Raw genomic sequence first — 9,095 nt, 5'->3', positions numbered from 1 at the left:
ACTTTTATGTCACCAACTTGTGGGTGAGAGGCAAGCTTACACAGCTGCTCTTCACATCTCTGTTGGTGAAAGAGGCAAGCTTGGAAATTGTCCCATGAAGATATTACCTCAGCCACTGAGCCACTCTGCTATCCTGAGACTGACACACCTACAACTACACTGCATACACCATTGAGAGTCTTAAGTCAACAGACAGCACTAGTCTACTGCAGGGAAGCTGCTGCTGTGCCCCAGACAAAGCCCCTCAAGTCCAACTGTTGTTTATAAATGTTTTAATATCAGTATAAATAGGGCACAGTTACAAAAAATGCAAGACCCGAGCTATGGAATTTTTACTTAAAAACCTTTTGGAGGAGGCTGCCTTCTAGTCTTCAGAAATGTACATATCACGCAAATCAACAGCAGGAGGGGGATGGGTGCACACGTACGCCATTTTACCTTGCTCTGCCAACCCAGCAGCAGTGCCTGGCACCCCTTTGATACAAAAATAGCAATAGAAAGCTGGTCTCTAAATTGCTGGCTTCTCACGACCCTGTGCCTCATCAGACTCGTACTGATGGGGAGAGGAAGACTGCACCTTGTACTAAGAGCAGAGTTAATGCCCAAAGGAAAATATTTAAAAACCTGCCTCCTCTCCCCCACCCGACTGCTGTGTATAAGCTATAAAAATAAAGGTTTTGACTGGTCAATACTTAAACCCAGCCAGATCACTCTAGCACGCGGAGCAGCAGGCAAGGAGCATGCATGGACGCAGCAGTTCTTCGAACAGGGCAACATTCTTGGACCTTCTTATGATCACTTGCCTGCTCAGGTGCAAGCATTCAACAAGATCTATCTCCCCAGCAGATGTTACAACTCAGTTATGAGCCCAACAGAGCATGATGCCTTCTGTTGTGGGAATGAATAGTTCCAGTGCAATCCTGAAATAGCACACAACCTATCTCTGCACATGTCTGACAAAGGCTTGTACCAGCTGAATCAAAGGCTCCTGCCCCTCAGGGCCAAGCTTGGAGGCAGACTTTCCCTGGGGGGAGGGAAGAACCCCACTGGCTGGAGAAGAGGGGCCGCCCCGGCGAAAGTAACGAGACAGGCTTGAGAGCAGCGTACTCTGAAATGAGAAGTGCACAATGAGTTAGCTTCCCCAGGACAGGAATCCTGGGAGACTGTGCCACCTGACTTTGTGACCCGAAGCGGGAGGTCTTGAGGCACTCTACTGGAGACAGGAACTGGCTGCCATTGACCAGTCAAGAACTAATGGTCCTCTGCCGATACTGCATTTTCACTGCATCATTCACAGCCAAAGGGGCAAACCAAGATAGAAGTAGGCACTGCAGAAGCACATCATAAATCCCTGTCCCATTTTCACTGTGCCTCCAATTTGAGGCTCGCAACGTGCTTTATACACCATGATTTAAGCCTCTTGATATTTGTGAGGCAAGTCAACATTACCCCTTAAAGCCTGGGAAAACTGGCATATTTAACCAGCTTGCCCCTGCTCAAAGAGTGTTCTATGATGTTGCAAATCCAGGAACAGAGTTTGTTATCCAGTTCTGGGTTTTAGTCTCATCTGTTCTTCTGCAGATTCTATGCAGCTCCGTGTATTTATCCTCCAAAGTATCACTGAGCCTTACACACAGGAGGATACTTACATGGCCTTGACAGCCACGGGAGAAAGGTCTGAATATTTTAATTGCAAGCACTAGATCTAATGGGATTCTGTGCACATCCATTAGACTGGCCAGACTATCGCTGAGAAGGGATGGCCTTTGGGCACCACAACAGACAAGTCTGCACGAGCTAAAAGGAGAAAGAGGGATGTAGCACAAGGCATCAAAGGCAGGAAACCAGCTCCACAATGCTTACCAGCTCAGAGCTGAGTTCCTGCTTCATCCGCTGCTTGTCTCGTGGATGCACCGCTGGGTCCCTCAAATACCGAACAGCCTGGGAGATGAGCAGGTAGAAACAGTTTTCCATTGTAAACATGAGCAAAGTCCTGTGCAAGGAAACACCACGAATTAGCAGGAGCAAGACAGTGCAGTTGCACTACAGCAAGAATATTGTCCTCCAGCACAGACATACCCATGAGCTACTGTCTGCTAACTGGTTACATGCTGGAGCAATAGAAAAGTCACCCTAAAGCACAGGTAAGTTAGGCTACAGTGGACTGGGTACCAAGTAACCACCACCTCTTCTCCTGTGCCCACCAACAGCTGAATTAGTATGGGATGATCTTGGATATCAGCCTCCCAAGAGCCCTGCCTGCTTTTCGGGTTATGTGTTCGGGGGGAGGAGGGGGAAAGCTGAACTGCTTCACATGGAATTGGAAGAAGGCGGACAGAAGCTACACTTATACCTACAGCTTACGCTCTGGGTCAGGCGAAGAGCACTGGGCCTCTGCTCCTCAGCCATAGGGAAGTAAAGGAACCCAGAGACTTACTTAAGAGTTTTAGTCTCCTCTTGTGTATTCAGCCCTGCAGCTTGAGTGAAGGGCTCTTTCTTCTTATCCAGCTGGAGGGGGAAGAGAAAAGTTATATTAGAGCCTGGAGATGCAGAAGGGGAGGAGAGCTACCTGGGTCAGCCCCCACTCCTCCTCAAAACAGCAGCTGAACAGAGCACAGAAAATAGCACAACTGCTCTGCCTCTTCTCAGCCCCTTCAGCTTTCACAGCCTGAATTGGGAGAACGTGGACTCCTACCTCTCCCAGCATGTTAAGGGCCACGTTGACAGTGGCCAGAAGGGTCCCAAAGGAGGGAGCAACATCTGAATCGAAGGCAGGTGTTGTAAAACTCAGAACAAAGAGAAGGTTGTACTCAGCCAGGTCCAGTGACTGGAGGGAAGAGGAGATAGGAGTGAATCCAAAAGGCAGGAATGCATTGTAACACCACCTAGCTCCTACACAGCACTTTTCATCTATAGATCTTAAAAGGACTTTACAAAGCAGGGTCAGTCTCATCATCATCTCCAGTTCACAGCTGGAAAAAGAAGCCTTGTCTACACTAACACAGTAAGTCGACCTAAGTTACGTGAATAACGTACCTGGAGTCGACGTAGCTTAGGTTGACTTACTATGGTGTCTACACTGTGCTGCGTCGATGGGAGATGATCTCCCGTCGACTTACCTTAATCTTCTCTTTCCGGTGGAGTACTGAAGTCGACAGGAAAGCGCTCTGCAGTCGATTTAGCAGGTCTTCACTAGACCCACTAAATTGACCTCCGCTGCATCGTAGACATGGCCAGAGGCACAAAGGGAAGTGACTTGCCCAAAGTCACTCAATAAATGGGAGGCAGAATCAGGAACAGAACCCAGATCTCCTGGGTCCCAGTCCAGTGCTCTACCCTCTAGATTACGCTGCGTTAGTATGGATCCATACTCGGCTAGCAAAGTGGATGTTTGGAGAATGCCTTTTCGTGAAGTGTGAGGCATGTGTAACTGCCAGAGTAGGATGTAAGACTAGCTGGAGCATTAGTCTGCTCTGGTAAATTGGGTGGGATGTGTGTGGGTGTCTCTCTCTCACACCCACAGTTGTGCTAAACAATCCCAGTGAAAGCTATGAAAATATCTGCACCTCCACCTCTCAATAGGAGAGCGCAGACAGGACTTCCTTTCAGACTGGTCTGTGTCTGATTCCTTAGGGTTCGTGGACCCTGACTTCCTGCTTTGGGCTCCACCTTTCAAAGAACAGCAGGCAGACACAGACGTGACAGCTGGGGCTACCATTTTGTTTGCATTAATGTGAGTGCTAAAGGTCTGGGTGTGGCCACTAACCCTGCTTAAGGTATTAGGGGTGAAAAGGGTGTTAGAGGGGCAATAAGAAGAGAGAGTCTCAACCTCCAGTTTATCCTGCACACTGAGACAAGTCAAGTGTCTGAGGAGGGAACACTATCATATCATCTGCATAGCACATGAGTTTTTCTCCATGCCAAACAGCTATCTGGCTACTAGGCTCTTTAGAATCAAAAGACTCATGTGGTAAATAGAGGTGCAAAGGTCCTATTTCACCGCCTGAGATGGAATCAACACACAGACATTGATGAATAGCAATAAAATGCTCATTCTGGTTGCCTAAGATCTAGGGGTGTACCTTGCAATTCAGTTTAGGTGGTCTGGGGTGCATGTAGGGACTCCTGTGTGTTTTAGGGGGAGGGATTAGTCCCCTGTATGAATGGGACAGGCTTGTGGCTCCCTTGAGACCCACAATATCAGTTAGGGTGCTTCAAACTCCCTCCCCCACAGAAATCACTCTCCTATTCCTGTACCTGATCAAGGAGGATCTGGCAGACATCGGGGGTGAAGTGGCGTAGGGCAGCTAGAGATTTGCTGAGGATTTTCAAGAGGCTATACTGCACTGTACGCAATGCCTTCTGCTCGGCTGCCTCTGACTCAGGGCTTGGATGCTTGGAGGAGGTCTGGGGGGTGCGTTGCACTCGAGGTGTCACAGCTGATGGGAGGGAGTCGCCATTTTTTGTCTGTGGAGAAGGAAATCAAATGAAGACACACACACACATACAGAGGCAATCCCTTGCAGTTTAAGACTAAGCTTTCCAGAAAAACAAGTTACCAGTAACAGGAATCCCTAAAGCAAGATACTCACGCTTTGCCCAGCTAAGGGCCATGCTGGCAACCTACTAGAAGCCTGAGGTCTATGCTTAGCTTGCATCATAAGGAGCAGCCTTGTCTTTATTGCAAGGGTACAGTGTGCAGATGTGTTCAGTGACCACATTCTGGAAAGGGCTTTTCTAATCAAAATGTTCACAGAAAAAACCTTAACCCCAACACAAGTGGTGCCTGAAGTGCATCACCTTCGCACCCAAACTCCATCTAGGGATAACACAAGAGCAGGAGCCGTATTTCACTACCACTTTAAATCAACCCAAGGACATGAAGTCCTTGCTGTCTCCCCATTCTTAGGAGGCAGGGTTGTACAATAACCGCTGGGACACAGCTTCCACCCTGCACAGCTGGTAGTTCGGAACTAGCTAATAAGAGTTCAGGCAGTGGCTACGGTTTCTTCGTCAGATACATTCTGCTTAATATGACTGGCCCACAAAACGTCCCCTATTTCAGAGCTGTTCTTTGTAGGTTTTGGTTGTGGAGGGGTATAATTAACTAAACCTTGGCTCCTGGGCTGGTCATGGTCAGCAGTTGTCACTGGAAACAGTGACTGGATATTGACTGATCTTTTGCTTGGTTGGGGTGAGGGACCCAGGGCCAGAACTCCCCCCTTCAGTTTTCCAGGGACCCCCATCCTCACCTGCAGGTAGTGCTGAAGCATTTTGCGGCTATGCAGGAGGGAGGTACAAGCCTGGCAGAGGTAACACAAGTTCACCTGAAACAAGAGGGGGGTGGGGAGGAGTTGATCCATCCATAGCTGACACTCTCCACAGCTGCAACCTAAACAAGCTCCAAATTCTCCATTATTGAGTCCCCTCACAAGACTAAATTATACTATTATACCCTAACAATTTAAAAATCCAGTCTGAATAGAACCTTTCATCCCAGAGAACGGGCAACAGCCGTGTTGTCAGATTTTACCAGTGTTTTCCTTAATTATCTTGACCCTGAGGTTCCAACCCAAATGCACTAAGACAGTCAATCCTCCAAAAGTTGTCACCTCCAAGTCCCAGTCAATTTCTCCCCCTCAACTAATTGTACCTCGCTATGTGACTGTAAGGTCCAGAAACTCTTCATGATAAAGAGCTGCCTTCCTTTAATGTCCTGTTATGATCCTCATTAAAACAGCTTCAGTGAAAGAACTATCTACAAGCTCTCTCTCTTAGCCGCATTCTCTGTCCTGCTGTGCTGGGCAGTGTGTGGGAAAATGTAGCACGCAGGGGAATGCTCTGGATCCTACCTGTATGTCCCTCAAGAGCTGTGGAAGGTGGAAATGCCACTCTTTCATAAAGTTGGAGAGCTGAAGAATGAAGCCAACAGTGTGGTCAGCTTCTTCCAGACAGGCCAGGCTCTGCACTGTCCGTACTGCATTCAGGCACTGGAGAGAGAGAAATGATCCAGACCATGATGGACAGAGCACAAAAATACTTATCACCTACTTAGAAGGAAGAGCTGAATACACACAAGGAGAAATCAGCATCAGAATTACCAGCTCCAATATGGACAGCAGTGACATTCTGAACGCATTGAGGTTTACAAGTTAGCCAGTTTCAGTCAGCAGGTGCTCCTGCCCCAAAACAAGAGAACTCTTTATCGAAGAAGTTTGCTAACACAGGGACAATTCAGCACCTACCTAGGAACAGGGCTTTTCAGCAAATTTGCCCTGACAAAATTCAGCTGTTACAGGGATTTAAGTATTCGATATTCAAGCTACCCACCTAAGTGGACACTGGACCTTGACCGCAGTATTTTCATTAACGGATGGAGTCCGAGCAAGGTCACCTCTAAGAACAGTTTTCAGTTCTCCTTTTCCAGCCAGATGGTTACAGACTTTAGGCTCTCACCCAGCACCCACAATTGTTATTGCGTTGAGTGAGTGCATGAAACAGCTGTAGCAATATTATGACCCCCAAGAGTAAGAGCGATGAATGAGTGCTAACAACCCAGGATCTAACAGCTACCAAGACATGTATCCATCACCTGCCTGACCCCTTTGCTTGTGTATCCCTTTCCCCAACTCTTCACCTATTTTTTGAAGAATGTAAGCTATTTGAGGCAGGGACTGTGTCTTCTGTGTCTAGCACGTTCTGGCTGCTACTGTTACATACATGACAACTGAGGTATTACGGGGGAAGGGGTGGACATACCTGAAGAATCCTCTCCTGATGGACACCCACAAAGTCCAGTGCCTCTGTCAGGAAGTTGTACCTTAGTGTCTTAAGAAGGCGCTCCATCAATGATATGGAGAGACGATAGACCCCAGGCCAGGATGGGGCGTCAAGAGACTTCCGAGATGAAGCAGGTGTCTGAACAGACCAACCACAACAACAAGACACAGAGTTTATTTGTTTTTCTGCTCCCTCAGATACACCCCACACTCCTCACAATGGCATCAAAGTTCTCCAGGGCCACGTGACAGTGCTTGCCTCTTCTATTCCCATGACGGCTCTACAGTACAGAGCCAGTAGAGGGTGAGCAGGCCACAGCTTTCCCAATGAGTTTCAAATCCACATTAAGAGGAAGCAGCACTCACCTGAATTGTTCCATTCGTGCTGAGCTGGTATGCGCTCAAGAGGGACAAACAGATGCTCTGTGTGACACCAGCACTAGCCACAGCTGCTGCACCCTGCACAACACAGAAAAGTTGCTGTCAAAGGTACCACCATTTTCTCTCAGCCCAGGGAGATGCCCCTAGCACTTCTGTTTTCTACACATCTACCCTTCTCTTTCAGACACTTCCCTGCAGCCCAGAAACCTGAATTCCATCACCCCAGACAGTGCCACTTTTCTTTCATTAAAATGAAAAACAACATCTCCCTCCCCCAACGTGACTGTGTGGTGAACACACCTCCTCATCTCCTGGTACCCTGTGTGTCCCCTCTGTCTTTGACTGAAAGCTCCTGTAAGAAAGGAACCTTATATACTCTTCCCCCTGTACAGTGCTGAGGTTTCAATAAACAAGTATTGCTTTATATTATGGCTACAGGGAGAGCAGATTCCTGCATTTTAGTGCTGTCTTAGTTGTACTGGCTACATTTGGATGGGAGGGGGGTGTTTGCAGGGAAAGCACTTGCTTTGAATTATAGGTTTACACTAGGGCAGGATTGGTTCTGTTCGTCCAGCACAGACATTCCATTATCCAGAAGAACAAGGAAAGGAAATACAAAGCAGCTCTTTGTACAAGACCTACAACTAACTCCTCCCCCTTGGCAGGGCTTTAATGGCACCCGTAAGGCATAATGCACTGCTCAGCTGTAGAGTGTGAGGCATAATGCACTGCGCTGCTGCTGACAAACAGTGCAGTGAGATGAACTGCATTTTAAATATAGAGCCAACAATCCAGCAAGAAGCTCTCATTTGTGTCTCTCTCTCACCTGTTGCGTCCTGGCTAAGGTCAGCAGTAGATGCAACGAGGCTTCTGTGAAGTGAAGATTTTGTTTAACTCTCAGGCTGATCTCTAGGGCAGTGAAGATCGTTGGCAGCATAGGGACCTTCCTAGTAACCTGCAGCCAGTAATCTCCATCTTCATCTACTTCACAGAGTTCCTTTGCCAGATGCAGCCCTAGAACACACACCTGCAGCAACAGGGAAGGAGGGAGAATGGGACATGACAGATCCCAGAGCAGGGGATAGGGAGGAAAGACAGACATTAAAAGACTGTCCAAAAACAAATGGGTAGATGGGATCTAAGTTGTAACTGTTCTCACATACATGAATTATGGCATCAGTAAACACTGGGTGTGGCACCGTGCACACTTACGGGGCTGCATAGTAGCAAAGTTCCTTAAAGCAGATCTGGGCGAGAAACAGTAACAATCCATTTCCTGCAGTAATGTACTCAGGGGAGACCTGACACCACCAGACTCACAGCTACAATAGTCCTTTGCAGTCAGGACCAACCCACAGTCTCTTTAGAGGTAATGGGTCACAAAGGAGTGAGGTATGAAACTTACACAGAGGCCACTGAAGACTTTCGCACATTTGAGCCCACCATTTCAAGGGTTCACCCTTCCCCCTTTGAGGTGAGAGTATCCTAACTGTTTGTATGACCACCACCACATTGCTCTTATAAAACCTTTCATGATCATTTCAAAGCAAATTTTAAGTATTAATAGTCTCAATGCCCTGGGAGGTAGTAAACATAAGATTAATTTTACAGAGTGGTTAAGTAACTCAGCCAAGGTTACAGAGCTTGTCAATAGCAGAGATGGTACCCAGGTACCCCAAGTCCCCAGCTCCAACAAAGAGACCACAATCCTCCTTGGTATCCCACTTACTGTAGTCTATAGGGCAGTTCAGACCTATCTGCTACTTGGCAAATGTACATTCAGTGTGCAGGACGGACAGATGGATACAATCAGACTTCCAGACTTGCTCTCCTGGGGTTGTTATCCCAGTAGGTACATATATTGCCACTAGTAACTGACCTGTTTGATGTATAGGAGATGCAAGGGGCTGGAGGCAAGGTCTTTGACTTGCATTA

The 9,095-nt window shown here is 47.6% G+C and overlaps 1 protein-coding gene across 3 annotated transcripts in view; it reads right to left on the bottom strand.

Annotated features, from left to right (window-relative positions):
* Nucleotides 1-255: 255 nt before the first annotated feature.
* Nucleotides 256-9,095, bottom strand: part of NUP188 (nucleoporin 188) — a 47,448-nt gene continuing 38,608 nt past the window's right edge. For all 3 annotated transcript variants that reach the window (XM_073314221.1, XM_073314222.1, XM_073314224.1), the window contains 10 exons: nucleotides 7,987-8,187; nucleotides 7,146-7,238; nucleotides 6,760-6,918; nucleotides 5,853-5,990; nucleotides 5,253-5,327; nucleotides 4,258-4,467; nucleotides 2,696-2,827; nucleotides 2,438-2,508; nucleotides 1,864-1,993; nucleotides 256-1,108 (listed from right to left, as the gene is read on the bottom strand). In XM_073314221.1, coding sequence (XP_073170322.1) covers nucleotides 938-1,108; nucleotides 1,864-1,993; nucleotides 2,438-2,508; nucleotides 2,696-2,827; nucleotides 4,258-4,467; nucleotides 5,253-5,327; nucleotides 5,853-5,990; nucleotides 6,760-6,918; nucleotides 7,146-7,238; nucleotides 7,987-8,187 — 1,380 coding nt within the window. In that variant the 3' untranslated portion in view covers nucleotides 256-937. The remainder of the gene's footprint in view (nucleotides 1,109-1,863; nucleotides 1,994-2,437; nucleotides 2,509-2,695; nucleotides 2,828-4,257; nucleotides 4,468-5,252; nucleotides 5,328-5,852; nucleotides 5,991-6,759; nucleotides 6,919-7,145; nucleotides 7,239-7,986; nucleotides 8,188-9,095) is intronic.

The sequence above is a fragment of the Lepidochelys kempii genome, chromosome 16 (genome assembly GCF_965140285.1).
Source record: "Lepidochelys kempii isolate rLepKem1 chromosome 16, rLepKem1.hap1, whole genome shotgun sequence".
Taxonomy (NCBI): Eukaryota; Metazoa; Chordata; order Testudines; family Cheloniidae; genus Lepidochelys; species Lepidochelys kempii.
The sequence above is the reverse complement of the archived record's forward strand: the minus strand, read 5'-3'. Positions and strand labels throughout refer to the sequence as shown.